The sequence below is a fragment of the Ictidomys tridecemlineatus genome, chromosome 2, assembly GCF_052094955.1.
Source record: "Ictidomys tridecemlineatus isolate mIctTri1 chromosome 2, mIctTri1.hap1, whole genome shotgun sequence".
Lineage (NCBI taxonomy): Eukaryota > Metazoa > Chordata > Mammalia > Rodentia > Sciuridae > Ictidomys > Ictidomys tridecemlineatus.
The window spans coordinates 67,514,784-67,541,777 of record NC_135478.1 but is presented as its reverse complement, the minus strand read 5'-3'; the positions used below and the strand labels follow the sequence as shown (position 1 = coordinate 67,541,777).

General features: G+C 34.6%; 2 protein-coding genes across 6 annotated transcripts in view; one reads left to right on the top strand and one right to left on the bottom strand.

The window, feature by feature from the left end:
* The window catches only part of LOC144375122 (axin interactor, dorsalization-associated protein-like), a 74,455-nt gene that overhangs the window by 22,812 nt on the left and 24,649 nt on the right, over nt 1-26,994 (top strand). The window contains exons 4-5 of one of the 2 annotated variants that reach the window (XM_078038684.1): nt 216-332; nt 467-2,273. In XM_078038684.1, the coding sequence (XP_077894810.1) occupies nt 216-325 (110 nt within the window). In that variant the 3' untranslated portion in view covers nt 326-332; nt 467-2,273. Of the gene's footprint in view, nt 1-215; nt 333-466; nt 2,274-26,994 lie in introns of those variants that run through there. The other variant, XM_078038683.1, reaches the window with a different exon arrangement.
* On the bottom strand, nt 4,372-25,047 carry LOC144375121 (transport and Golgi organization protein 1 homolog). Of its 4 annotated transcripts, none has more exons than XM_078038678.1 (22): nt 24,803-25,047; nt 23,577-23,708; nt 21,249-21,270; nt 20,240-20,328; nt 19,926-20,003; nt 19,728-19,838; nt 18,435-18,506; nt 18,151-18,255; nt 17,385-17,507; nt 17,182-17,287; nt 16,106-16,161; nt 15,927-16,017; nt 15,617-15,755; nt 10,777-10,878; nt 9,868-9,928; nt 9,717-9,752; nt 9,572-9,639; nt 9,352-9,452; nt 9,033-9,170; nt 7,987-8,063; nt 6,217-6,379; nt 4,372-5,199 (listed from the first exon to the last, which is right to left on the bottom strand). In XM_078038678.1, the coding sequence occupies exons 1-22, from the start codon at nt 24,947-24,949 to the stop codon at nt 4,916-4,918; spliced, it is 2,301 nt and encodes a 766-aa protein (XP_077894804.1). In that variant the 5' UTR covers nt 24,950-25,047; the 3' UTR covers nt 4,372-4,915. The 4 variants fall into 4 exon arrangements, with proteins under 4 accessions (XP_077894804.1, XP_077894805.1, XP_077894806.1 ...); XM_078038680.1 differs by having other exon boundaries at nt 4,976-5,199; nt 6,279-6,379; XM_078038679.1 differs by lacking the exon at nt 10,777-10,878 and having other exon boundaries at nt 24,803-25,046.

Genomic DNA, 26,994 nt, shown 5'->3' with positions numbered 1-26,994 from the left:
CTATACATTTTTGTTGTACTTTGTAGAATTAAATGATATGGAGAAATGTCACTCAGACATGCTAGTACCAGAGCTTGGAGTGACAGCCACAGTGAGTTATCAACAGTTGTGTCATCAGACTGTTTGACACATGTTACTTTGTAAAATCATAGGCTTCTGGTGACACATAAGAAATGTGTGGTCTCTGGCTTATGTTGTTTGTTTTAATTCCTTAGGTGCAGCTATCTTCTTTGAATTCAAACACTACAAGCCTAAAAAAGGTTTACCAGCATCAAGTGTTTTGCTTTCATGGAGATGGATGAGATTAAACCTGGGCCAACTGTAATAGAACTGTAAGTGATATACATATAGGATTCATACTGTTCTAATGGTTACTAGTTCATGTTTCTTCTTAGTCCCTCTTATCGAGAATGTAACATTGGAGTAGATCAATCATCAAAGTATTTTAAATCTATTGTGGTTACAGATACAAGAAACCCACTGACTTTAAAAGAAATTGCAGTTATTGACCAAGAAACCACTTTATCTTCATCTACATCAAACTTTGCACAAGGAATGATTCTGACATGAGTAATGTGGAATTTCTGTGAATTTTACCACTCAGTAGAAACCATCATAGCTCTGTGTAGCATATTCATCCTTCAGGAGGCAGGAAGTGAACCATATCTATAGGCCAGTGAGTCCATTGCAAAGCTGTACCACAGAACTAAAGTCCAGCACCTCATTGTTATGACTCCTTTAGATACAGATTTATTGTAGATTTTGAAACTTGTTTTTACTTTTCTATTAATTGTGCAATTAATAGTCTGTTTCCTAATTTACCACTGTTCCTACCCTGCTTCCTGGAACAATATTGCTGTGGTAGGTATGCTCATCTTCAAACTTAATACAGCAATAAGAATGTGCTAGAGTTTACACATTTGCTCACTTTTGCTCCAATATGGTCTTTTGATTTGAATTAACTTCAAACTTTTGAATTGAAGTGGGTAGGATAGTACTAGATTGCTTTGAAAGGAAATTGGATCAGTTATGGTCTGTCTTTTAGGCTGTTCCTTAGAGCTGGCCTAAATTCACCCTCATCTGATAGTTCTACTTAGAAATAGTGTGCCTTGATCAGATCAATATCTTATATGGAAGTGTTCCCCAGATTGTAGCTGTGATTTTTTTCCAGATGACCAGATTGTTTTTCTGAAAGTGAGCATATTTTTAGTCATGTTGATTAGTTGTTCTATATCACATTGCTATTGTTTCTACGGTTAACATTAAATGATTCTAGGGTTAACATTAAAACTATCTCTCTCAGAATAATTACAAATTTTTGAGTGGGTTTACGTCGTCTAAATCATGTCATCTAAAAATAATTGAGTCAGATGCTAATGAGATACTGCAGGAACAACTGCTGTTTTTCTGACAACTGATTGTGAAACCTTAAAACCTGCATACCTTGTCTTTATAAAGTGATGAGTATGCAAAATTTGGAAAGATATTCTATTTTTTTAATATAGGTAGATACGACTGCCATTTATTTCCTATTTAGATATATTGACATTCATATGAAAATATGCAGGTTATTAGCCTATTATAATTTCACTATTTACATTACTTTTAACTTGATGAGACATAAATAAAACTGTCATAGTACACAAGGTGGATATTTGATACACAGAAAATAAAGATTTGTGAGGAGCTTTTTTGTGGGTTACATGTAGAACCCATGTATTTTAATATTCACTATTTTAAATGAACAATGCATGAAGGGAATGCAATACTTGACCTATTTTTAAACTAGTGTAAACCCTAATCATACCATCAATTTGCTTTTTAAAACGAATAACAGTTATTTTAGCCCTTGCACTTCAAGAGATCTAGTCTTTAATTTTTCAGTTGTCTGTTAGGTCAGTTTTGTTTACTAGATGAATGTTAATAAAACTATATGAGCCTGAAAGAATTCTCAACCAAATTTAGTCTTTTCTTTCATCTGGATTGGGTTAATTTCACAAGTGCAAAAATAGTTCAGTATACAGTAGTTCTAGGAAATGAAGAATTTGCCTTAATAAAATGTTCACTCAACCGAAACTCTGAGTAGTCAAAATTTCCAGACTGTAAACTTCTCAAGAGAAGGGCCTCATCTTCTCCATGTCATGTAAACTTTCCAAGGTGCTTGGCAGCACTCTACTCTGTACCCTGTGGAGTGCTCAGTACCTTTTTGTTTGATGTTACTGATGTTTGATGTTGCTCCCTTAAAATCTACTATTAAAATGTAGCAAAACTGATACATTGTTCTTTCTGTTTTCTCATACTATAAAATATGTATATCAAAGTGATAATTTAAAAAAAACAAACTTTTTTTGGTTGTAGATGGACACAGTACCTTTATATTTATATGTGGTGCTGAGGATCAAACCCAGTGCCTCACATGCAACCCCAGCCCCTCAAAGTGATAATTTATATGAAGAAATATTTAGCATCCTTCACATAAGAATGCTTTTTTTTTAACCTCGATTTATTTATGTGGTGCTGAGGATTAAACCCAAGGCCTTGCCTGTGCTAGGCAAGTACTCTACCACTGAGCCACAACCCCAGCTGCCACCAAAGAATGGGGTTATTTGAAAAAAAAGAGGATGCTTTATATGAATGTCTTTCATCAGCATTAAACAAACTTAAATTGAACATTGTCGTCAGCTTAGCTTTAATTCAGACCTGATTGACCAACCCCCCCCCAAAAAAAGGTGATTTTATCTTGAAGCAGTTAACACAAAGCAATCTGTATCTCACAAATTAGTTGTTTAAATTTACTTTCTAGTGTGGGAGGGGATGAGTCACTGGACAATAATTACAACTATAGCAGTAATACTTTCAGGTTGAAACACTACTGCTTCACAAATTAAATGATTTTAGTAACTAAACTGAAACACAATTTGCTGGAGAGGACTTCTAAAACTTTTGAGATACAAAAGTATAATTGAATCAGGGGACAGTATTCTCTACACAACCTGTATATTGGCAGATACCTTGGGCTTTGCTACAGAAGTGGTACAATCAGATGGATGTAAGGAGAGGCAACTATAGGTGGGTTCAGAACTGCTCAGATAAACTACGTAGAATGCATTATAACTTACTAATAGAATAAATACAAAAAAGGCTTTAGAGGGAAAACTACTGTTGCTTTGAATAAAATAATAAATCTGCCTTTCCTTGAAAATCTATCTTCCTAGCTGACATCACCTTTATTTAAATGCTATTTTAAAATTAGAAGTTTTAGTAACTTCAGCATTGCCTTGTGTCCTGTAGAGGTTGAAAGATACATTCAAAATTGGTGTTTGTGACTTAAATTTTATTTTACATGGTTAAAAATGGCATAAGCTATTATATGGTTTTCCTCTTACACACACAGCTGCTGCTTCTAATATTAAATGGAGGTTATGTAGATTGAATTCTTCCTAAAGGACTCAAATTCTTTTTATTCTGAGTTATCTTCAGTAGTTTAGAGATTTTGTTTCACACTGAAGCTTTTGCCCCTATTTTGAGAATACTTAGGGGACATAAAAAGAACAATGATATGTTATGTTCTAGGTTTTAACAATCCTATTACTTTCTAGAATTTAAAAGAATGGAAGAATATGGTCTAGCACTAAAAAAAAGTACTAGGCTTTTATAATTTTATTTAAATCTTAAACCTCTTAAAATGTACTGTTAAAATTGCCGTAATTAATATTACAGTTCTGGAGAGCTAGTTCTTAGAAACATTGTTTTAAAGACAGTAGTTACAGATTCAGGATTTGCTTTAATTGATTTTTAAATAAAATATATTTGAGTATCTATCAAAAAAAGAATTTAACTCAGCCCATATTTGCTGATTATAGACATTATAAGTTTATGAGTTTCATTCATTCTTAGAGGATTATACTTTTCTAATTTTTTTTATCATATTCCTTGAAAATCAGTGGCAAGGTATGGGAAAGAGAAGAGTGTGTTGTGTACATTTTTAAAAAGAAATTTCCTTATTTTATAGACACAACATACCACCTTATATTTTACTGTTATAATGCAATAATGGCAAAAGCAGTAGAACTTCAGGTCAAACAACTCTTGCTACTAATGTAAACTCATTCTCAGAAAACCATTCTCACATAGACAGTGGTTAGAAAAAAGTACAGGAATGTGCTACAAAAATAGAGCCACAAGACTTCTCACAAGTAAAAGAAATCCTCTATAGAAGTCCACAGTTGACCAAGGTCCAGCCTCCTTAACAGTGAGCAACAGGGAATATGCTGCCAAGTCACCATCTTCAGTTCTGAGAGTGAGTTTACATGCTTCCCCAATGGCACAAAGTCTCATGACGATCCAATGAATCAACAGACACTTGGGAAATATTAATAAACAATTTTTTATGAACTATTACAACAAAGAACTTCAGCAAGAAGGAAAATGAAGTTTATGATCTTTGAGTAAACATTTTTAGCGTAACAGTCTCTGCGACCAGATATTGAAAGAGAAAAAAATCAAGCTTATAAAACACCATTTCTCTGTTATCAACTGCAATACACTAAAAATAGGATAATGGAAATACATGTTCTTAAAGCATTTCCACAAGAAATGTCCATAATTATGACATTCTAAATCATTTAGCAATTGTATATGCTACATTAACTAAAACAAAGATATTCCTTATTGCACATTTTAAAATTGGAAGAATACTCTAGCTTAAGTGGGGATATTTAGGGGGAAAATATTTTGGCTCAAAATGTATACTGCGCCAAGGCAGCTTTATTCTAAAAACATAAATCTTTTAAAATAAACTTTTATATTTTGAAGCCAATAATCCTTTAACTCGATGAATAGTTCATAGTCCATTTTCTGACTAAGTGTCAGAGGTTAATTTTACAGGCCCTGTTTTAAGGCCTGTGAACATCCCTCACACCTGAGAATCAGGTGTAGGTGGAGCTTCATCTTTAAAGCCTGAAGGCATTAAGTCTTTTGCAGCAGGTGGTGGCCCATAGTCTTGGGGACCATGAGTTGGAGGTGGTAATGGGGCACCAGAAATGAAGTACTCTCTTGGGCCAAATGAGCCTAAAGGTCTAAATGGTGCTGGTGCAGGTTCTGGAAAAAAATCACGAGGGTCAAAAGGCAAATCCCGTTTTCCAGGTGAAACACCTGGTGCATATTCTCTGAAGCCTATTGGTGGATGAATACCAGGACCTGGAAAATAAAAAGGAAGTTATGTAAATACCCAGAAATTTCTGAACTAGGGTGATTTCAAGTATGTTGATATTATAGTCTTTAATTTCTCTCAAGCCTAGAACATCAACTGGTGAACATCCTGACTTGCCAGATGAGGCAAACTGAAATGGAACAAGTTTAGGTTATAGACTTTGGCCAACCAGCCATGAAGCAACATATTAAGGATTTAAATAAGGCTCTACCTAGCTCCAGGCTTGTCGTTTTTCTTTTCCTACTATATAATTGCAGAATTATTTCTATCTCACAAGAGCTCCATTTATATTTGGAAGTACTATATTACCATGAAAAGATGATAGATTATGAAATAAGAACTTTACTACATCAAAGAAATTTTGATAAAAGGAAATCCCACTATTTATTACTCTATCCATTAAAAATTCATGAAGTATTTCAGCATGGACTTTACACATGCCATCAGAATCAAGGTGCAGGCCCTCCAGGAAAAGGCCTTCCACAGCCACCTAATTAAATCAGCAACATTTATTAGATCACTGTTAAATCCTCCTCTTTAACACTTCCCTCTGACTTTTCTCAAGGTAAGGAGGGTTTGACTTTTCCTTTTCTATATTCTATAACCTACTGCTTATGCTTCCATTATGGGTGATTACAAACTTTATGTTGTAGGATTTTCATATCTGTGACAAAATTTTAAGTTATGGCATGCATCTCATCCACCTTTCCATCTATTGCAGTGCATATCAACAGATTTTCAACAAACATCTGCAGAAGTAATATTTCTGGCTTTTCTGTATATAGCCCCTTATCCTTGTCTATGAGAGAAAGCTATTGCCTATCTCAGTATAAGATTATGTAGTGTCCCATATGTGCCAGAAAACTGGAGGAAAAGTTAAAATGTACTCAGCTTTATCCTTTCATTGTTAAGACCTGAGATAGCAACCAACTGTTTTAGCAAGCAATAGAAGTGGAAGATGAATGTGATTTATAAGTCAATCACTACTGTTCAGATCATCATACCAAATGGTGGAGGAATTGGCCGAGGCCCAAAAGGCCCACCGAGCTGAAGTGGCAGTCCATACCGAATGGGAGGTGGTGGAGGCCATCCCATTGGGGGTCCCATGGGGGGGCCCATGAAGGGTACCCCTGAGAAAGGAGGGGGCCCTTTCATAGCCATATGAACCTGCAATTTAAGATTTGAAAGAAGTTAAAAGTTTTAAAATTCCTATGTATTAAGACAAAGTACCAACACCGATAAAAGCTAAAACCCAAAACAGGCACCTGTCCAGAGAACACCATCAGTGCAACAAAACTCTACCCACCCCTCCTGTGTATTCCCACTGACAGCTTACAGAAGTTGGAAGGATGCCACAAGAGGGACCAGTTTGTTACTGATTATATCTGCACAGGAAAGGGAAAGGCAAGAGGACTGGCAGAGGTTGTTAACAGAGGTGATTTCTGACCAGTATGTCATGTTGTATTCACTACAATCTATTTCAAAGGGACTCCCCCCCCTCCCCATCACTTCCCTTTCATCACAATAGCTCATTACTTCCATATTAAGAATGAACAGAATAAAATGAAAAATCCATTCTCTACCCATGTAATAATAGCTACTATTCAGAGTATCTTCGGTAAGTCTTTCATATATTATTCAACCTCTGAGATCTTTAAGTAGACTGTCTTGTTTTAAATAAGAGGGAACAAAAGCAAATGGAATATCATAATTTGTTGAAGGCCACACTGCATATTAAAGAAACTCAATCCCAGGTTTGCCTCCAAGCCATGCTTTTCCCACCTCTACTCCTCTCTAACAATGGGTCTTTGCTCTCTTTTAAATCTTCTACTACAAAGGGGTTTGGGGTCTTATCTAAGCTGCCCTTAGATTTCTCCAGAGATGTATATTCCTAGAATATATATACACTGGAACTTGAGAAGTATTTTCCATCACAGTGCTATATACACAAATTAGGAAGAAAAGGCTTTAATATTTACTTTCATTTACTGTACACCATTTGAGATATTGATTTATCATTTCCTATGAGTAGTGGGTTTGAAACTAAACAATTAAAAATTTATTTTATTATAGAGCTTCAGAAGACCTACCAGATATAATAGCAACACAGTTACAAGAGAATACACTTATGTGAACAAATGAGACCATTGCTTGGGACTGGCTCAAGAGGTCATTTCAGATTATCATTGTTTCACTGAAACAGTATTTCACTTTCAGAAAATCTGATACCAATCTAATTCAAATCACTCAAAATAGGGTTTGCACAAATGGAGGAATTCTTAAATAACATTCTTCCAAACAAAAATAAAAATGATGAATTATATAATTTATAATGAATTTACTTTGCCTTAGAAGATTCAACACAAAACACCATATAAAGTTAGAGTGATAACTTTTTACATTCTGTAGTTCATTATAGTTGTACACACTTAAGCAACATTCCCAAGTTAAGGAGAAAAGTAAGCTCAATATTGCATGCAGTTTAAAGCAAACAAGATCAGTGTCATGCTCTGAATATCCTTCCCAGAAATGCACAAAATAAAACCCAATTCAGTTCTCAACCTCTAAGTACTTACTCCAACTGGATGCTCAGTCAAAGAAGTAATGGTGGAGACTGAGGGGGGTCTCAGGTTCTTGGGGAACAGTTTGCTTTTTAAAAAACAAATGGGATAGTACAAATAGAACACAAAGAAGGATAAAGCAAAGAGAAAGTACTGTAGGAAAGCTACATGTTCCTGCATGACCACATGATTCACAGTAACTACAAAACTTACCTTGCCCTCATTCGTCACCTTAGCTGGAGAAGAACTTCTGGAGCTGCTGTTCATGTGAGCTGGACCACATCCTGGGTCTGTTAGAGATCAAAGAATGGATTCAGACTTATTCTAACATGAAAAGAATAAAAATCCTCCATCCACAATTACAGATTCTTTGAAATTACTTGGTCCTTTACCAGAGGCAACGGGTTTCCCAGATGCCTCAGAAGACCAGTACGAGGTAAAGGTCCATCCATTGACCCTTGGGAAAGAAAGATCAGAGCCCTTGTATGTATTTTTCAGAAGAAATAAACCACTGGTGGACAGGTCAGGGTTCAACAATAACTGGAAAGCAACATTAAAAATGGGTTGCCCAGGGGTTGGGGTCATAGCTCAGTTGTAGAGTGTTTGCCTAGCATGTGTGAGGCACTGGGTTTGATTCTCAGCACACATTTAAAAAATAAATAAAGATATCATGTCCATCTACAATTAAAAATATTTTTTTAATAAAAATGGGTTGCCCAATACATAAATCACAATTTATGAAGAGACTTAAGTAAAATAAAGAACTGCCTTGGGTTGATAGAACAGCAGATTAATAAGTACTGGTCCTAAACTTTAAGCTATAGACTTGAAGTATGTGTAGGCTGTTTTTTCTTTAGTCTGTATAACCTGACTTCCAATCTTACCAAGACTACAGTCCTATTTAGAATTGGAAATAAGACTCAGTATTTCATGTTGGAAATATGTATGCTACATAAAGTTTAAGGCTACTTTTATAATATTTTGGAAAGGAACACCATAGAGATTTAATTTAAAGATAAAGGTTTACACTTCACAGTGTAAAATTTAAAAGAAAAAAACAATACAGGGACCTCCAGGAAAAAAAAATGTTTTCTATTCTAGAACAGATTTTACAGAAAACATTCACAAAGATAACGTAAGAAATTATCTTCTATGTATTGTACAGGCCCAAATTCTATGTTTTTATTAGAATATTCAAAAGGGAAAAAAAAAACAAAACCTTGAAGCAGTTTACTATAAAGCAACATGTGAATGCTCACCAAATCCGTTTCTGGGCATATCTTTTTGATTAAGAGTAGCAGAAGGAGGTCTCCCAGCTGGCTCTGCCGTCAGTGGAGGGGAACATTCTCTACCACTCACGGGGGATGGACCAAAAGAGCCATTATGGTTCAGTGGACCTAAAGACAACAATGCCGTGTTACTACTTTAAGGTAGCCTTCTCCCTGACACCAACCCTCACCTCCTGCTTTAGCAAATCATTCAGATTATTTCATAACCATTACACACAGAAATAAAAAGTAATTTACATACATTCTGCACCAAGAAATAAAATAGCTCCTTTTACAAAGTGCCCCCTACCTCTCAGAGGAGGATTTTGTAAATTTGGTCTTCCCAGCATAGGTTTTACAATCATGGGTTCATCTTGCTGCATTGCCATCTTTTGGGTCATTTCCAATAGTCTTGAATATTGAGAAAGAATGGGCTGAATTATGAAACAGCAATCTATTCCTTCATAGATAATATCTAGCATAACCTTAAAACACTATAAAACATATAGTAAGATACCAAAATCACATACTTCTGTCTCAAATTAGCAGCTTCCCTTTTCTCTTCAGCTATAGCTCTTTCTGCAGAACGAGCTTTGAGCTATTAAAGAGAAAATATTCAAATTCAGTTGCTGTAGGCTATGCACAAAATGAAGAAAAGGGGGAAAAAAATCTTACCCAATTATCATGAGCTTTCTTCTCCTGCACAGCAATCTGAAAAAGACAACACATTAAAAAAATATGTTTTTAGGGACTCATTATAATAGCCTATAATTGTCTGTATTAGATACAAAGAATTCTGCAACTACAGGACAGTATTAATTACTACCTGGTTTTTAAATGAGCGCTCGGTTTTCTGTAGTTCTTCTTCCAGTTCTTCAATTCTCCACCTAAGAATTACAACAATTGAATAACATTTGAAACATTCTGACCATTTTCCCTTTATTCCATCAGCTATACTTTTAAAGACTTTATCATACATAAGAAAAACATTTCTATAGTTATATGAATCCAGTGTGATCAAAACTAATACTACAGACCAGGTGCAATGCCACATGCCAGTAATCCCAATGATTGGGAAGCTGAGGCAGGAGGATCACAAGTTCGAGGTCAGTCTCAGCAATTAAGTGGGAACCTATGCAACTGAGACCCTGTCTCAAGGGAAAAAAAAGGTCTAAGGATGTAGCTTAGTAGTAAAGCACCAAAAATAAATAAATAAATAAAATAAAAACCTAATACTAATAACTTCTTTATCATTTAATTGCTAAAGATTCTGAATGATAAATTATAATTTCTATAACTGTTCATCAGTATGTTCTCAAGTAATTCTGCTAGAAATATCTTCCTCCTTAAAACATTTTTTATTTTTTTCAAATTATATCCATAGAAGATTTCCAAGGTCTATCAAATGCCACACTTTTGTGGGTCTTGATACATCACACAGCAAACTGATTTCTTAAAGAATTACTACAACAATCAAAACCCCCAGAATTGTTTGCATTGACCAAGTTCCCTATGGTCTTTCCCATTGGGTGTAAGTAAATTTTTTGTTAACATTTTTCATTTGTAAAGTTGAAATTTATTTTTTCTCCTGTGTGAATTGAATGTATTCATATCCTCTCGTTATTTATACTTCCATGCTATTTTCTTCTATCTACATAATGTAAAAAAAGATTAAAAAAGAAAGCTAACACTAGATCATTAGACATTGACACCCTCCTTTAGAAACTGAACTCACTTGTAATTTTTAACTTCCTGTACAGTGGAAACCACCGTTTCATCTGCAGCTGACAGCCGCTGCTCTTTTTCTAGTCTCTCATATTCTTCGTGGCTTGGTTTCCTAAAATAAAGCCAGTTATCAAATCAAAAGTTTCTCTTTGTAAATATCACTTCCCACAATTCTATAAAATGCTTAGGCACATAAAATAGAAATTCAAACCTGCAATTTCGTAAATCAAACTCTGGCAAATCACTTACATTTTCTAACTTCTCCTCTTAATTCTCTACTTACCAGTGAATAAAATAAATGTGAAAACAACATGTGCCCCAAGGGCAAGTATCCTGTGTGTAAGATAATAAAAACTCACTTTACTTTACTTCAATGTGGAAGATCAGGACTGATCAACCTAACATAATTAAACATATTAGGATAAAGCAGGGGATAATTCTTTTCTTGTTTCTGCCATGGGTAGGACACTAAGTATATCTTTGTCATGGAGGAACTCTTTTCTCAATCCAAGACTGGTACCATAATAAAGATATAGTCAGTCAAAGAAAAAATATTCTAGAATATGTCTTTTTAGCTATGCAATTAACGACAGAACATTTTTCACACTTTAGATATCTATTTCAAAAGAATTGCAATTAAGCAAAAAGACAAATCTGAGTTTTGATAATGTCTGAAAAGAAGCCAAACTGACCCACGATCAGAGTATTATCTACTGACAAGTTTTAACTCTGATCATGAAACTCAAGATGTTCATCTACTGAGACAAAGGTAGCCACATTTAATGATTTAAAAAATACTATTTTCTGCTATCCTTGTATTACTTTAGCCATAGTTCTAATTCAAAAGATAATTAAATTGAAACTTAATTTTCCATAAATCAGAAGAACTATAGTAAAAAAGGATTATTGATACCAAATAGAAAAAGGGGATTATATATTCTTATATAGCTTCTCATTTAATTCTTCAGCAAGTATTTTATGAGTGGCTATAATATACTAGTTACCTTGTAAGATGCTAAAGAATAAAAGAGCTCACTGTTTCAGGTACAAATGACACCTAAAGGAATATAATAATTTTCCCCACTGGCTTAAGAAGGAATATGGAGAAAACTGAATCTTGAAGGACAGAGAGAATTTTGTTTCCAATTATCAAAGAGTTAGTCTGAGAGTACTAAGAACAATCAAAACATCTTTATAAGAATATAAAATTGTGTTTGAAAGGATCCAAGCTAAAAAGGCAGTGAAGATATATGTATGTGGCCAAGATCCATTAGAAAAAGGAATCTCAGAATTACAAGTAAGGCTGGCACTTTAAGGTACTTTTCTCCTAGGTTTACTCACATATTGAAGATAACACAAAGATATAATGAGTCTGAACTAAGCCTTCATCAAATTCCTGGGCTTAGGGGAAAAAACAAGTGTTTGGGGCTACAAATAAAGGGACCCTTAATAAAAGCCCTAGCCTTTGAGTTTAGATTAGAAAGTACTGCACACTTAAGTGATGAACAGGCAAAAAATCCAAAAGGAATAATACTGAAACATTGAAAAGACAAGTCATTTTTGAATTATCTTAATTGCTGACTAAGTTTAAAGTGACAGACAATCTTACTCAAGTAACCTCAACACTTTTCTATAAAAAGATAACTTCATCTTAGTCCTCAAATTTCATCTATAATTATCACAACAATGTTAGCCAATCAAAACTGATCAGGCACTCCATAAGACAAAATTCTGTGAGAAAAAAATCCCACAGAAAAGGAAACCACCTAATGGGGTTATCCGCACATGTTTTAAAATCACTGTGCTTTATATACTCAAAAAAGTAAAGTCAAGATTATGAATTTCAGGTTTGGGAATATAGTTTAGTTGTTAGAGTGCTGCCTTGCATGCACAAGGCTCTGAGTTCAAACCCCAGCACCACAAAAGAGGAAAAAAAAGATTATGAATTTTGTCAAAGGATTAGAAACTATAAAACCAAGAAATAGTTGAGTGTGGTGACCTACCTACAATCGAAGATACTCAGGAGGCAGAGGCAGAATGATGAGATTAAAGATAGCTTGGAAAGCAGTAAGACACTAGTCCCTTATGAGAAAGAGCAAGGAGTCTGGGGAGGTAGCTCAATAGTAGAGCACATGGCTCAAGGTCCTGGGTTTGAGCTGTAGTACTGAAATAGGACTGGGGTTGTGGCTCAGTGGTGAAGCACATGCCCCACATGTGTGGGGCACTGGGATCAGTCCTCAACACCACATAAAATAAATAAAATATTGTGTCGGGCTGGGGATGTGGCTCAAGCAATAGTGCGCTCGCCTGGCATGTATGCAGCCCGGGTTCAATCCTCAGGACCACATACAAACAAAGATGTTGTGTCCGCTAAAAACTAAAAAATAAATATTAAAATTCTCTCTTTCTCTCTCTCTTAAAAAAATTCTATAAAAAATAAAATAAAATATTATGTCCATCTACAACTAAAATAATATTTTAAACCCTGAACTTTTTAAAATCCTAAACTCAATGAATGATTTTTGCAGCAGATTTGGGAAGTAAAATAAATCCTAGCGCTTTTAAGACAGGTCAGAAGAAAATATCCAGAAGAAGTAAATCCAGAATGTAGGAGGCAGGGGAAATCAAATTCTAATATGCATTATTATAATCGAGAGAATGAGGTAAAATCAACATTTAAAAAAAGACTCAAGAAATATTTAATGGTCCCAAACAACATAACTGCAAGAGGAAAAAGTGGGTGGGGTGGGGAAAACTACACCTAGGCACTTCCCAATAAAACTGTTAAAAAACCAGAGAAATGACTACAGGAACTAGGGGAGGGATAAGACCAAACAACAATGATAATGGACTCCTTAAAGAAAAAATTTAGAACAGATGGTAATTAATTGGATATTTTTAAATTGCTAAAACTAAGTAACAGTCAAAATTCAGTAGCCAAAAGAGAGATCCTTTAAAAATGGAAACTGGTTTTAACTCTAATCATGAAGTTCATGTCAACCTAATACAGATTATAAAGGTAGCAATATTTAGTGGATAAAATACTATTCTGTTTATCCTTGTACTACTTTGATACACTAATCAAATCTATCATTAAAGGACAATGTTCAAATAGAATGAAAATAATTTCAAATATGAAACCAACAGTGTAGAATGCAGAACTACAGAAACTTTAAATATGTGTATAAATTGAATGAATGTCTTATGGAGTTCACAGTATATGAAGTACTAACATACAATGCCACAACAGTTATCTGATTCGGGAGCTACTTAAAGCCCATAAAAAAAATAATAAACCTATTAATCTATGTCAGGTTTTTATTAAATCCAGAATATATACCATGGCCTTTAAATTATGAGAAGATGAATAAAATTATAATTATAATTATATAATTACAATTATATAATTATAATTCCATTATAATTTATGATTACATCAAGCTTATACAGGGGATGAGGAAAATAATTAAAAATATTTAAACTATTAAAAAGATACAAGGAAGAAAAAAAGAACAGGTCATCAAATAGAAAGCAAATTCTTCATAAACCACAGGCACATATTGACATGGACAGACATATTTTAGAAAGTCCACTCAAGCAGCTATAGAGAAAATTACTAAGAATTTGAAATAAATTATATAAAAATATAAATAATGGAGAATGAAGACAGATGACCTAGGTTAGAAACAGAAAAGATGACACAGGCATGAACTAACATAGTACCTGGGGATGAGTAAAAAGAGTACAAACCACAGATGATGACTGAATGAATTTTGGAGGAGTTGAGAAAAATAGTGCTATAATTTAACTGCATTACAAAGAAAATTAATTGCCATTTAGGTCATTCATATTACTAGTAGGGACAGAGAAAACAAGTGTTCTCAAATAAAAAGTGATAAAATGAGAAATGTTTCTTTGAAACAGGCCAGGCATTTAGAACTGGCCTGAACAAAAATTTGAGATTCTAAAAAGGTCGCTTGGAGATCACAGAATTTTAGAAAAGTTAATGGAAAGGTTTTAATATTTAATGCATTAATTAGGCAACAGAAGTCAAAATACCTAAAAATAGTTAGGTCTATAAGAAGGTCTGTCTTTGCTTTAACAAGATATATATATATGCCGAAGAGTAAAATCAGGTGCAAACAAACAAAATCTGACACAAAAAACCTATTTTTAGAGAATTCAAGTATTTTTGTGGATTAAAAACTTCAAATGAACTTTCAAAAAATAACTAGCTCCACACTGAGAAGATTAATATATAAATATATACTACAAACAAGTACTACTGTAATCATAACTCCTAAGGTCCTTGCCACAGTTCAATTTTTAGTGTGAACATCTGAGATATTCAAGTCCAAAACTTGTACCATCAATAAGTAAATATTATTCCTTTTTGAAGTTTTTATTCTACTAAAACATGTCATTCCAAATCACTCAGTATTTTTAAAGGTCCAGAGTTAGAGATAAAAGTTCAAAACATTAGAATTACATAACTGATCACAATGAAAGGTAATTAAAATAAATAGTGGGATCATAGAAAGGGCCTAGATCTTTTGAGAGGTATTTCCACATCAGTGACTGTTAATACCAGTTTACCACTTCCTGCCTTCATATGAATTTGACAATTGATTACGATGTCCTCACAGCCTTAGTTTATGGTTCCAACTACCTCAGGACTCTTAAGACTGATGATGGAAAGAAAAATGCAACTTATAGGAAACAAAACACAAAGGAGAAAAGACAAATCTCTACTTATTACAACTAGAAAAAATTGTAAATAATCTTAAGAAAAGATAAAATTATCTGTTAGTTCACACAGTGATAACAATAACAAACAATGAAAATCTTACTTTTGGAGTGCCATCTCATTTTGCTGGTAGAGTTCATTTAAAATCTCCACTTTCTGCCTAAGAGTTTTGCATTCCTCTTCCAGTTCAGCTTTAGAAGACCGTAGTGAATTGCAGTCACTTTCTAATTTCTTTATTTGGTCTGTAAAGGATAAAACAGCTTATCTCTATATGTGTACAAGGACTTAAGAACTTGTTTGAGGGAGTAGTGCCAAGAAAAGTAAGAAGCATGAAAGCAAGAAGCCATTCTTTATCTTTCCAATAAAATTTTAAGTCTTTTCAACATGGCAATTTCTTCTCAAGAAGAACCCACCTTCTAGATTACATATTGTGGACATCAAGGTGCTTTGCTTAAGTTGTAAAAGTTTTAGATCCTCTTCAACTACTGATATTGTAGTTTGTGTCTAAAAATTGCAGAAAAGAGAGGTATTCTTAAAAGTGAGGCACAGGAAGAATTCACAGGCACTATGGGACTCTTACAAAGAACTATACCCAAGAGACATCCACCATCTGCTTAATTTGATCTTTGATCTTCTCGTTCCGATCACCTAAAAAACAAAAGACTTTTAGCTTTTCCTTTCCTTACTTTTAACTCTATATTATCCTAACTTCCCCAAACTAAAAAATGATTGTGTTCAAACACCAGAAGAAAAAAAATCAATTAAATAATTAAACTGATTAGACTAATGACTTTTAAGAGAATTGCAAGCTTAGATTTAAAAAAAAAAAAGAAAGAGGTGAATTTCAGACTGGGGTTGTGGCTCAGTGGTAGAGTGCTCACCTAGCATGTGTGAGGCACTGAGTTTGATCCTCAGCATAAAAATAAATAAAAGTACTGTGTCTGTTTTTTAAAAAAAAAGGTGAATTTCTAGTTTGCACAACTAAAATGTTATCTATGTTATTCTTGTAAGATAAAAGCTTTTCTTCTCTCTCAGATCTATCTTCACCTGGGCAAGTAAGTGTCTTGTTTAGAAAGATTCAATCCTCTATTTTCTCCCTGAATCTACTACCAGGTGTGGTTTGAAATACTTGCTATGTAAGCAATATCCAACTTGGGAGAAAACATCTGGAAATATTTTCCTCATCAGTAAACACTGTTACACTCCCTCTCTAGCTTTCTGATAGTCTCTAGCCTCTGTTCTCACAGCCTTAGTTTATGGTTCCAACTACCTCCGGACTCTTAAGACTGACTGTGGACTTAAAACCACAGAGCCATAGAGATGATGAGTATCAAAATCAAGTATCATCTGCATAAGTTAAGAAATAAATTTCTCTTACTGTACAATGTTCAATACTTAGAGGTTTAGGATGTGACTATTGTAGCTGCAGTGTACTTACTAGTTTTCAATGGGATAGAAAAAGTCAAGTGTTCTTCACATGCCTATTGCTACATTATACCCCAGCAACCCACCTCTGCCAATGCAACAGACATATCTATAGATCCAGTGATATGTGTCTACAACCCTGAAGCTTAAGAAGAAATTCAGCCAGCTGAAAAGTGGCATCTGTATACTTAATTAAAGACAGGAAAGCAAAAAAGGATTCAACCTCCCTGAGACTGATCTTACCTGCTAACTCTCCATTGGTTAATTCATCTGACTCATCTCGACTTTGATCCTCAGATTCAGATTCACATTGTAACCGATTCAACTGTGTGATGTAATTAGTTAGAGCCTAGAAAAGAAGCAAAAGGTTGGAAGACTCTCAATTTTAATTCAAAGATTTCAGGAGAATTCATGAGATGAAACATGTATTTGGAGTATAAACTTACATTAATAGTATCATCTTTAAGACTAAGCGTTACTTGTAAATCTTTCTGTGACTTCTCAAATGATTTCATTTGTTCACTGAGCTCAGCGTGTGATGTACTCCAGTCTTTCACTTCCTGCTGCAACTGAAAAGTCAAAACAAATGAATTCCTATGGGTTAGGGAGGGGTTTCTGCACTGGATACATCAGGACTACAAGACTTAGACAAAGAAATACAGAGCCATACTCCTCGGTGGCCTCCCTCAATCTAGGAGGTTGAGACCTTGGTTAAGGAAGAGGGCAGAGTGGCCTCAACTCTCACAGCTGCAGTAAGAACATCAGAGCTATCAGTAAGTTGACCCTGTTTATTGCATTCCCCAGAAAATTGCTGCCAATTCAAATAATTTTCCTCCAGCAGGAATGGCTGGGCACATATGACTGTCTCCTAAATTTAGATTCCTTATCATGTAATCTTCCCTTGGCCGGTGAATCAGTAACTACTCAAAAGAGGATCATAAAATACTTAATTTTCTGGTTTAAAAAGTTTCTTTGAGGCTATGCAAGTTAATAACTGATTGACATTTGATAAGAAAAGCAATAATCCAAAAATCCAAAACAGATGGAGACCATATATATGCACTCAATTTGGGGAGCATTGTTTAAACTTTGCATATCTAGAAAAGGTCCTACATGAATATTCCTTACCTCAGAAACAGATCCAAAAAAGATACAAGATAATGATATTCACTTCTCTAGTTTACATTATGTATGACATCAAATTTTATTTACCTGCTCTTTCTTCTTCTTAAGCATGGTATTTTCTTTCTGAAGCTGACAGCATTCCAACTTCACCTTCTCTTCACAAAGCTTAGCTTCATTAAGGACAATGTGAAGCTAATGCAAAACACTACAGTTAGTGAATTAATTCCAAAGAAAAAACAAAGTTATACTTTCCCAAACCACACATCATACAGTTCTCATTTTTTGCACATTTTAGCACACCTCAAATTTTTGGTCTGCAACAAAACTAAGATATAGTATTAATATCCGTTAGCAAGAGTTGGCAGCTTTACCTCTGAAAGTTCAGAAGTATTCACTGAAATGACATCTTTAAGCTTCTCTATAGTTTTCTTATTTTCCATTATCTGCCAGGTGAAAACAGAACACAAAATATGCATTAGGATTTCAGTAGAAATACTGATATATATATGTGTGTGTGTGTACACACACATATATATACTAAAAAGATAAACACAACAAAATTTTTGTCAAGCCATCCCATTACATTTCAGGTAAATGCAGGGGATCCAGCTTTGGACTAAGCAAAAAATCAAGAACTGAAAGAGATGAGGGAAAATGAAGTCATAAATATTTCATGGCATCCACAACCTTACTGTTTATGAGATAACCAGAAAAAAAAGGTCAAAGTATAGAAAATCATAATGCAATAAGTAAATAAAATGTTTTAAAGCATAGAAAATTAACTAATTAATTACTGTTTCAAGTAAACCAGTTCAAATTAGTAATTTTTTTCTAGTGATAGAGAAAAAAATTTCCCAAGATCATTTTTAAAATTTTCTTATCTGAAGTAAAAAATGATAAAATTTAAGGAAGAATAGACTAATCTCACATACAGAAGAAATACAAAAAATTTATAAATATACCCGCTCCTTAAGGAAGTGGATATAACTCTGCAATCTTTGTTTGCAATGCCTGGGATTGAATCCTGGGCCTCATGTATGCTAGGCAAGTGCTCTACCATGAGCTGCATCCTGAGCTTGTAACTCTTCATACTTTAACTGTGGGCTGTGCATGGTAACTTCCAAAGAATACAATATGAAAAGGATTGGAAAGAATTTTTACAGTGGAGAAATCTGATAAATACTACCTCAGCTAGGTGATCAAGCTTACTTGGGGGTAGGATATTTTAGAACACACTCTCTACTATCTTTTGCAATTTTTATGTAATTATAGAAACTTATAAAAATTGAAAATGAAACATTAATTGAAAATGAAATAAATTTTTTTAAGTACAGAAAATTGATTAATTCATTACTCTTTCAAGTAAAAAGTAAACAAATACTGTTCAACTGGACAATAGTTTTTTAGTTGTTCTGCATGTTTCCAAGGGCAGAGCAAAGCAATATGAAAATTATCCAAGGTTGAGAATAAAAATATTTCCTAGGCCCATAAAAATAATTTGTTGTATCAGTACTTAAAAGTTCCACAAAATGGGCAGAAGTGGGTTCAACTTCCTTGGCTCCTAATCTTACTTTAGTTAACAGCTAGACTAAGTTTAACTTAACCAATTTTACAAAATATTCCAAAAGCCAAATTGCAGTAACACTTAGCAGCAAAACTCTTACCAAGTCCTGATTCTTAGCTTTCTGTTCTTTCTCAGATTCTAACATAACATGAAGACTTTTAGCTCTCTCATCCAGAAGTTCATTAGCTTTTTCAAGAAGCTTCATTTTATCCTGGAAAAAATAGGTGTCAAGATTACTCACTCATTACATTTACTTTTGAGTTTAGAATGTAATTCCCCCCAAAAAAGGGATTTTTACCTTGTAATTAGTTGTTTCATCAGAAAGAATCATTTTTTGTTTCATGGTTTCTTGAACCTGTTTCTTTGATTCCTTCACCTATGCAAATAAAGCATTCAGAATTAAGATACACAAATTATAGTGCTACTATACAAGTTACTTCCAGACAAGTGACCCTTTCCAGAAGAAAGCAGTACTTAATACATGACTGCTTAGAATTTGGATGATTTGTAGGAAATAATGAAAAAAATTTTAAAATACGATTTTTAAATTAAAACAGGTAGAAATGATTCAAGCTAGAACCAAGGGAGAAAGAAACAAAAAAATAATTATACCTTCTGTTCATAATTTGACAATTTCTGCATTAGTTCTTCATTTTCTTTTATGAAATTGTTCACCTTTTTGGAAATTTGCTGTTCATTGACTAAAAGGGGGAAATATACAAGATTATTACAATCACTAAATGAAATTCAATTATTCAATCTACTAAAAGCAAAGACATGTTATATGGTACTATGAGGAAATACTTCTTAGCATAGCTATTATGCTTTTAAAAAGAAATCTATGCTTATTAGCAATAAGAGTATAAAAATTATTAAAATTTAAGAAAAATATAAGAACAATGATATTTTGCTGGGCGCAATGGTACACACCTGTAATCCCAGTGGCTCAGGAGGCTGAGCTAGAAGGATCCCAAGTTCAAAGCCAGCCTCAGCAAGAGCGAGACACTAAGCAACTAAGTGAGACTTGGTCTCTAAATATAGGAGGTTGGGGATGTGGCTCAGTAGCGTGCCCCAAAGTTCAATCCCAGGTACCCCTCCCATCCAAAATGATATTTCAATTTAAGCTTATTTCACAGACGGGAAATACAGTAAAGTGTTGTAGCTTGATATTCCTCCCTTCTCAAAACACTTTCTTTTCAGAAAATGGAATCATTTAATTCTTTGCAAAGAAAAACAGAAATGAAAACATACTGATTCACATTACCATTCTTTAAATTATCTACTCAATTACTTTATGCATGATTAAATCATTAGCATAGAAATACTCTTCAAATGTAATACATCTGCATTATATCAATATTCAAAGTTAATCTGCCCCAAATTAAAACTTATCATCTCCCTATCCACAATTTGTTCCTCCTCTTTATCTCCTATCTCAGAGTTGGAACCATCATCATCTACTCTATTATCCATGCTAGCAACCTAGGAACAGTAAAATTTTCAGGAGGTAAAAAAGATAATAGACATTAAAAGTCACTGTATCTACTTCTAACATACATAAAACACACATCAAACACCAATACAAAGGGTTATTACAAGTTTAAGAGACCTAAAAATTTACCTTGATATACTCTATCTTTTACCTAGAAGAGAGAAAAAAGATTAAATTTGATATCAAACATCTGCTCAATAGAAACAGCATTCCTAAAACAACAATCAGAATCATAACCAAGTGAGAATTTAATAACATTCTGGTTCAGGATAATAATTTATAGGATTAAAAATAAGTAAAGGTTAACAAGCCTTTTAAATTTAATTGGTAGTTATATTTCATAAATAGCCTCTGACATAAAAACACTAAGATATGCACCTTATTTCACAGTAAATATGTGTGTGTATGTGTGTATGTGTGTGTGTGTTGTGTGTGTGTGTGTGTGTACTCAAAATCATTTACTTGACAATTCTAAATAACCAGGATAAAGTCTAGAAACAATGACTATTCAAAAGGAATCTGAGGAAACAATATTAAAGGCATAATCTTTGTACTAAGATATGCCACTTTCACTCACCAGAAAACATCTTAGAACTCCAATTTAAATTTGGCTATTGGCTGAATTTAGAAACTAAGAGGCTACATCATCTTATTTCTGCAAACCACTAAATGTATAGCAAGAATTCTGAAAGGGAAGACTGCTAGAAGAAAATGCACAAGCAACAAGAGAAATGACAATTAACATATTCTGGAAAGGACAAAAACAATCATTTCCAAAAGACAGCAATAAACTACCTGATAATAAAACGTAAGCAGAAATTTTTTTAAAACATCACTAAATTTCTTTATAACTTAGCATATTACTTGTCCTTTCAAATGTTATAAATGGTGATGGGATACTCAGATGTGTCCATGGATCATCCATGGGATCTTCGTAATAGGAAATTGCATTCAGAAAACTCCAACACAGAAAGAAATGAACATTTCTTTAATGTCATAGCCTTGCTAACCTTTTACTCAAAATGACAACAGAGGAAAATGGGAAGTAGCATAAAAGCAGTCATCTAAGGTAAGGACTAAAGTTCCAAAGTCAAATGCTGAAACTGAGGAGCAACAAGCTAGGAACCAGATCCCACATAACCTAGTGAAAAGAGAAACAGGTACCAGGGTTTTTGAAATGAAAGAAACAAGAGAGAGAAATATAAAATGTTGTCATGTTTTTCCCTTCTCTTTATCCTTCTATTTCCTTTTTCCTTTTAGCTGAGAAAAAGTTCAATGAGATTAGAAAATTCCTCACAGGAATCCAGGCAAACGATTCTTCTATTTAAGAAGGGAATACTTTCTAGGAGATTTTACACTCAATTGTACAAGGAGAGGAAACTTATCTTAACAATGATATGTCTGATATAATTAAGAAATCAGAAAAAGAACAATCAGATTTGAAAAGATTTGTATCCAATGCTTTTGACCTCTTTAACTGTTAGGCTTTTCATATGCAAAGTCCATTTACCTAAAATAATTTTCTTCCAATTATGTTAAATAACTATGAAACAGAATGACCTACAGTACAAACATAAGTATGTATAAGCATATATATATATATATATATATATATATATATATATATATATACACACACACACACACACACACACACACACACACACTTATACATATATGTACACATATACACAGAGATAGACTAATTCTGCTCAGGAAAAAAAAAAGACTTAATGAACAAAACATTTAATGGATTTTTGGACAACACATAATCTATACTTCCAAATAAAAAGGTATTTTCTGAACATATGATCAAATCATAAAATCTGGGAAAAATTTATATAAAAGACTGGAAAAATTATCTCATCTCCTTTTTCTCATTTTACTGTATTTCTTTGCAGCATTTCCCCCTGTTTATATGTGTTTATATTAACATACAGTTCATCAACATTTAAATCTTAGTTTCTGCTTTTTTTCCCCACTTCACATTTAATTGTGAGCATTTTCTGTACCTTAAAGCTTTGAAATAAATACATCTGCCTACTATTCCATTAATTGAACATACAATAACCCCTAAATGAATTATGTTGTGCTAAGTCTTCAATCTAATACACTGTTCCATTGAAAAACATTACCAAAATCTTCAAAGCATAGTTATTTCTTTAAGATAGATTACTAGACATATATGCTACATAAAAGGATATTTATCTAACCTATCCCATCTTTTATCCCACTTTTAAGACTTCTGATACATATGAAACTACTGGTCAGGATGGCTGTAAGAATTACCAGTTCTACCAACTGCACCCACACTAAATTATTTTATAAGGTTAGTTTGACTTAAACCACTAATTTGTGTTTTAGCAACTGAAAAAGAAAAAAAAAGGGGGGGGCAGTGACTATATAAAATAATCCTTGTGCTTATGTGCTGAGGTATAAGTAAGTTAATTTACTCACAACAAGAACAGTTCTCCAAAAGAAAATGACAAAGGATACAATCCCAAAGAAAACAGTGAAAACTACAGGCTTCCATGGTAGTCCATAAAAATCAGGCCCAGGTTGAGTATCATCAGGCAATGTAGTAAACAGCTGAAACAGACAAATTAGAAGAAATGGGAAACCTTAAATTTATAACAAAACAGTCACAAAGAATCATGGCAATTCTAAACCAACCTCCTCATCAGAAATCAACCTCCTCAATATTTTCCAATAGCTTCTTCAAGAGAGAGGATACTGGCAGTCTCACATTTTTTGTTGGCTTGCAGTGTTTTCAAGTATAATGAATCTAAATACTTTTTTAAAAAATATTTATTTATGTATCTTTAGTTTTAGGGTGGACACATTGTTTTGTTTTTATATGGTGCAGAGGATCCAACCCAGTGCCTCATGTATGCTAGGCAAGCGCTCTACCACTGAACCACAACCCCAGCCCGAATCTAAATACTTTAAATTGAGCATACATTTCCAGTTTGTAACAGGCCCTATATCATCACATTGTCTAACACCTGGCTAGAATCCCTCTGGATCATTCTTTTCTCTTAGATAACCTGGTTTTTATAATTTAAAAAATTCATTTAAGACAAAAACTTAAATATATGAAAGAACTAATTAATTTTATGGCAACAAATAAAAACAATGATGATATAAGATTTTAAATCTTACTTCCATTCCACTCTTATATAAACAGATAAGTGACATGTAATTTCAGACAACTCTTGAAAACTGGCTTAAACTTCTCTGAATTTAACATCCTTCTATAAAATTCAAAGCCTAATTTTAAATGGTTGCTCAAAGGCAGTGCAGTAAACACCTGCCTACTCTTCCCTGTTTTCACCGCCCTCTACACGTAATAGGAGATAACTGTCATTTGGGCCCAATTCCCCAGCAGTCTCCGTAGGGAAAACACCTGTAGTAACCTTAGCTGTTTGGATTGTTGGCTGCATTTCGGAACATACCATGAGGTTGTCACCTCTATTCCGTCAAAAAAAAAAAAAAAAGTGCAAGTGGGGAAAGCTCAAGTACACTCTCACCGGCCTCGCTTAACAATACACTCAAGTCCTGCCTGCCTTGGGCCCGACACACTCCATTTCTCCGTTGCCATGACAGTCAGTGCACCCACTCCGCCAGAACTCAGCCACCCGCCTGCCAGAGCTGGGGTCCCTCCCTGGGAATGGGACCGTCACCTCCAGTAGCTTGGCAATGAGGGCTGCGTAGAGCACCGACAGGGGTCCCAGGAGCTCCGGGTCCCCCGGGAAAGCAGTGACAGAAGGCACAGTGGCAGGTACTGAGTCCATGGTGTAGGGACAGCTGAGCGGAAGCAACGCTTCCATGCAGAACAGCACAGGACCCTCTTTCACCGTTTCCTACTTCGGTAGGACCCAGCGCAGAGGGCGGGTACTGGGAGTGAACTTTGCCTTCCTCCATCGCAGGCGCTTTCCGCCCAACGCAAGTAAAACGCGTCATCAGAGGAAGCCCCTGGGCCCACAGCAGTGAGAGGACAGAGGATGCAGAGGGGCGGGCAGGGAGCAGAAAGAACCAACTGCGGAGCCCAGCGGGGGACAGCGCAAGGAGAGCCCAGCAGAAGAGTCCAAATGAAAGGACTCCAGAAGGAAAGAGGCTCACCTGTCCCCGGAACTGGGAGAGGACCAGCGATTTAGAAGGCCCTGGAGGAAGCCAGGGAACTAGCAAAAGGGGATTATAGGCAGAGACTAGGAAAAAGGAGAAAGTCAGGCCTCCCAGCTCCTCCCAGAGCAAAACCCTTTTGTCAACGTGTTGAGACACCAGGTACCTACCTGCCCCAAAAGTGCAGACAGAAGAGGAGAAGCTTCTCCTGCTCCCTTATAAAGGACTACTGCTTGGACTGGGCTTTCCTTCCCTGCTCAATCCAGTCCTGTTACTTTCTCCAATTGTGGATGACACTCTTTTTAAAAAGCCTTACCCTAAGGAATCATGTCATTATCACCCCACTCCGGTGGCTTCATTTCTGGATGCCACATTTTAAGGTTGCATGACTTGTGGAAAAGAACAGAATCATGAATAGCCCCCGAAAAGCACGTGCTAAAAATTGAAGAAACTGGGGACGTTTAACTTGGGGAGGGAATGAACATATGTGGATCTTTAAAAATCTGTCATCAAGTTGATTATAGTCAATTCAAAAGAACAAGAATAAGCAGGAAAGCACTGAAAAAGAAGAGCAATGAAGGGTACAGGGAGGGCAGACTATATAATTAATTCATGTACCCTCGTCCAAGCCCAAGAATACATAGAGATTGTGGGACAGAATAGAGAATCCAGAAACAGAACCAACTGGACACTTGGGGTACAATAAAAGTTAGTTTGGGGAAAATAGACTTTCTAATAAGTAGCGTTACCACATGGAAAATTATAAAATTGGATTTTTCTCTACTTATTCAAAAGATAAACTACAAATGGATAAGAAACATGAATGTAAAAATAGAAAATAAACAAGTACTAGAAAATATTGGGTGAAATTTTCTATGTATTATGAGTGGGCAAAACCTGCCTCATTGAAAAAATCTTTCCTGGCTGTATCTAAACCTGCTACACACACACACACACACACACACACACACACACACACACACAGTTTGACAATGACAACCTGAGAAAAAATATTTGCAACCTATTATTGTCCAAAGAATCATGTTCCTGAAATATAAAGAACATTATAAATAAAATGGCCAGCAAACCTATACAAAAATGGGCTGAAGAAATAAACAGATCTCAGGAAAAGAAATGCAAATAGCTGTAACATATGGAAACATGCTCTGCTTAGCTCATAATGAACAAAATACAAATTAAACCACACCAAGATACCATTTCTCACTTGCATTGGCAAGATCCAAACGTTTGACCACATACTCAGTAGGTGAGAGAATGTGGGGGAATACAAATTCTCAGATAAGTATACAAAATGATACAACCCTTATGAATGAGATTTGGCAACATCTCCCAAAACTGCTTATATATTTACCTATTAACTCAACAATCGCACTTTTTTTTTTTAACTTTTTCAGTGCTGGGGAAGGGTATCTAGGGCAAGTGCTCTACTGCTGAGCTATAGTCCCCCAGCCCTAACTTCTAAAGATACTGGGAATACAACAACAAATGTTTAAAACTTGTATTTACAAAACTATGTTATTCAAGCATTAATTATAATAATACAAGATGGTCACAAAAGGCTGAAACAACCGTCATCAATGAAAGTTGTTGAATAAACCAAAGAAGAAAGAAAATAATTTTAAATACTGCTAAGAGCTGGTTTCCAGAATATATATTTTTAAAATGAAGTAGAGAAAAATATTTGTAGAATACTAATTGTATCTTAGAAAGTGAAAAAAGATGAGTATATTAT

Excerpts from the sequence above, each read along its gene's own strand:
- LOC144375121 (XM_078038678.1), bottom strand. The coding sequence starts at position 24,949 with ATGGAAGCGTTGCTTCCGCTCAGCTGTCCCTACACCATGGACTCAGTA. Across the intron at positions 16,018-16,105 it reads AGATGGTGGATGTCTCTTGG|ACACAAACTACAATATCAGT; the intron begins GTATAGTTCTTT and ends TGCAATTTTTAG. Across the intron at positions 9,453-9,571 it reads GCTGCTAATTTGAGACAGAA|ACTATTGGAAATGACCCAAA; the intron begins GTATGTGATTTT and ends TCAATATTCAAG.